Source organism: Athene cunicularia, assembly GCF_003259725.1.
Source record: "Athene cunicularia isolate RWA chromosome 21 unlocalized genomic scaffold, athCun1 chr21_part1, whole genome shotgun sequence".
Taxonomy (NCBI): domain Eukaryota; kingdom Metazoa; phylum Chordata; class Aves; order Strigiformes; family Strigidae; genus Athene; species Athene cunicularia.
Window position 1 is genome coordinate 8534966 of NW_020799127.1, and position 3135 is coordinate 8538100.

The 3135-nt window shown below is 63.7% G+C and overlaps 1 protein-coding gene across 1 annotated transcript in view; it reads right to left on the bottom strand.

Annotated features, from left to right (window-relative positions):
- The window catches only part of NPHP4 (nephrocystin 4), an 18797-nt gene that overhangs the window by 9929 nt on the left and 5733 nt on the right, over positions 1-3135 (bottom strand). The window contains 3 exon segments of the mRNA XM_026862962.1: positions 4-26; positions 2108-2237; positions 2961-3132. Coding sequence (XP_026718763.1) covers positions 4-26; positions 2108-2237; positions 2961-3132 — 325 coding nt within the window.

The window sequence follows — 3135 nt, forward strand, 5'->3', positions numbered from 1 at the left end:
GGCCGCTGGCAGCGGGGCCGTTGGACCTGCGGAGAGGGACGGGAGAGATGCTGGAGCGGAGCCATCACCCCCAGGCCTGCGCCCTCCGCCACCGAGCCCCCCCCAACCTCCCGCCATCCCTTTGAGATTCTGGGGGTGAAACCAGCTCAGCGAGGCAGCTTACCACCGCTTAACCACTTATTTGACTTATTTTTCCAATAAGACTGTTGCCGGGGGGGGCACTAGCACGTCTCCAGATCCCTCCATTGTTTTGCTGGGAATCAGGCTCGCTCTGCCGCGGAAGGCAGCTCGGCAGCTCCCCGTCCCCTGACAGCGCCGCGGTTCCCTGCGGCCACGCGGCACTGCCTAAGTGGGATGCTTAATGAGACGTGAAAGTTTTAGGATACTTAAGGTTTTCGTCACTCCTCTGTTATTTCTTGTTGCTGCCTTCATCTGTTTGTGCACTCGTGCCCCGAAAGGAGCTTTACCGGGTTTGTATTTGGCCGCTCGGCTCGCCCCGCCGCCGAGCCCTGGGTCCTTTGGAGCAGACCAGGGGCACAGACGTTCTGCCTCTGCCGCCACGCGATGCTGAGGCCTTATTTTGCTTTCACCACCACGTACATCCCAGCTATCTCGTGCAGGCTGCTGTGCAAAGGGAACCCAGCCCCCCCGTCTCCCTCACATCTCCAGCACTGGTCTCTCCCCTGGGGGAGGCTCTGCCCAGCGTTCAGGAGCCGATGGACAGATCCCTCCGCGCCGCCGGCAGCTGAGCTGACAGAAGACACGCTTGGCCTCCCCTGGCCAGAAGGGCCAGATGGCGGCACGTTTTCCAAGGGGGCTGTACAAAACGTTAACGCCAAACACTCTGCGGCAGCTCAGGGCACGGGCTGGCTCTTGCACGTGGCCGCCCACCTCACAGCACGGCTCCAGGGCCACCGCTGCACTTGCCAAGCTCTCCCCGGGGCCGCCAGCCCCCCGGAGCAGTGCATCCCCCCGAGTTGTGCTGCCGGGGTGTCCCCCCTCGCCAGGCACACTGCCCGTGCTCCAGCACGCTGCCGCCCAGCCACAGCCCAGCGCCAGGCGTGCGCTGGCTTCTCCCTTCACCCCACCACGGCTCCCCCTACGCCCTGCCCGCCGCCAGCAGCGGCCGTGTCGCGGGGAGCCAAACCCGGCCCAGCCCCAGCGCCCAGGCCCTTCATTTCACCCGCCAAGCGCTCTGCTCTACAGCCCCCGCCACCAGCAAACCCGGCTCCTCGCCCGCGGAAAGCCGGGACTCGCGGCGGCAAAGCCACGGTGCCACTGCCACCTCGTGGAAGGTGCAGCAGCACCGGAGCCGGCGCGGGGACGGGCACCCGCCGCACCGGGCATCACCCTGAGCCACGGGCTGGCAGCTCCCCGCTCGCCAGAGGGGCCGCATGAGCCCCAGAAACCTATTCAGATGCTGTCGGGAATCTGGAGCACCGCCCCGAGACCCCGCGGGACCAGGTGCGACGCGGCAGAGGAGTTTCCCACCGACCACAAGAAGGGGATTAGACAGACACAAGGACTTCCAGCAGCCCGGGGCACCGACTCAACTCCGTGCCAAGCCGACGGCAGTTTTCCTTCTTCCTCCAACAGATGGGTGCTGCAACCCCGACCAGCCCTGCGCTACAGACACATGGATACGGGCACACACGCAGCCCGGGTTTCCCCGGCCGGGCACAGCCCGTGCGCGGATCCATCGCGTGCTGCTGTCACGCTCCCCACACAGCTCCGCAATGAGATTGTTTTTTTTTTTTTTCCTTGGCCTATAATTGACACCTCCCCTGTCCTCACCTCCAGAGGGACGCAGAGCGCAGAGGGATGAGCAGAGAGCCCGGGGCTGCCGGTGCACAGGAGCTCAAATGCCACCAGAGTGACCCAAAACGGGAGCTGGAACCCCTGGGGATTCTGCACGTGGCTCAGCGCTACTATCAGTGGGGAATTTTGCAAGTTAAAAAGAGCTGAATTCAGCTCGATGGAAACTCGGTTCACTCTGGTAATTCATAAACTATCGCGCTGAAACTCGGTGAAGTTGCGTTTTTTCTCCTGAGCAGACACCGATGCCACACTCTGTATTTTAAATGTCAGCGATCTGGAAAACACTCACTCAGCGATGGCGTGGGAGGCTCCTCCGGCTCGTCCCTGTCCTTACGTAGGATCTCCGCAGCAGTTACAAGATGTTCTTCCGACTCAGTGGAAACATGGAATTGGACAGTCCCAGACTCCACGTGCTTCCCCTGAAAATTGGAAACGAAATACTTTTAGACAGCGTGCTACACGCAGCCTCCCTCGTACCTCCCCGAGCCGGCTCCCTTGCCCTGCAGCCGGCGGTGCAAGGCGGAGGCAGAGCCAGCGAGGGGCTGCACCTCCATGGGCTGTTGAAATACCCCTGTCCTTGTGAACACACACACACACACACACACACACCTGCCAACTCCACCCACCGCCACCCGGTCTAAGATTTTACTGAGCAAATTCTACAGATGCTGATCCACCCACCCACCCATCCTGCCATCCATCCGTCCCTCCGCACCCCGCCGCGGCACAGAGCAACCCACGCAGCTTCACACCACCGCCGTGGCTCAGCTGCCCCCGTCACCCCTTCGCCCCAGCCCTAACACCCTTTCCCTGACAAATACTTTGGAGCGAGGTCCTTATCTTTTGCCTGTGACCACCCAGAATAAGCCAGCTGGGGTCACGGTGGCCTCCAAGAAGGCCGGCGATGACTAACTCTGCTGACCAGTGGCACGTTGGCAGTAACTCAGCCGCTCAGCGCCGGCGCTCGCTGGCAGGGGTGGGGCCACGACCCTGCTCTCCCCGGGCTCATTCTCCCCCAGATTCGCAGAATGTCCCGTCACCGGGCACTTAACCAGGATTTGGCCAAGAACCTCTCTGCCGCCGAGCCCGCCCAGGCACCGCCAGCGTCCCCGCGCACTCGCGGCGCAGAGGCCAGCCCTTACCTGGAGAGAGCTCCTGCTGCTCGGTGGGGTCCGGTAGACCAGGGCCTGGCAGGGGCCGCGGCGGGCGCCGCCGCGCAGGGGCAGGACCACGTCCGCCTCGCCGGCACCGGGGACGGGGCTCCAGACGGCCCAGCGCACCGAGCGCATGTCGGCCACCTCGGCGCGGGCGCTGCTG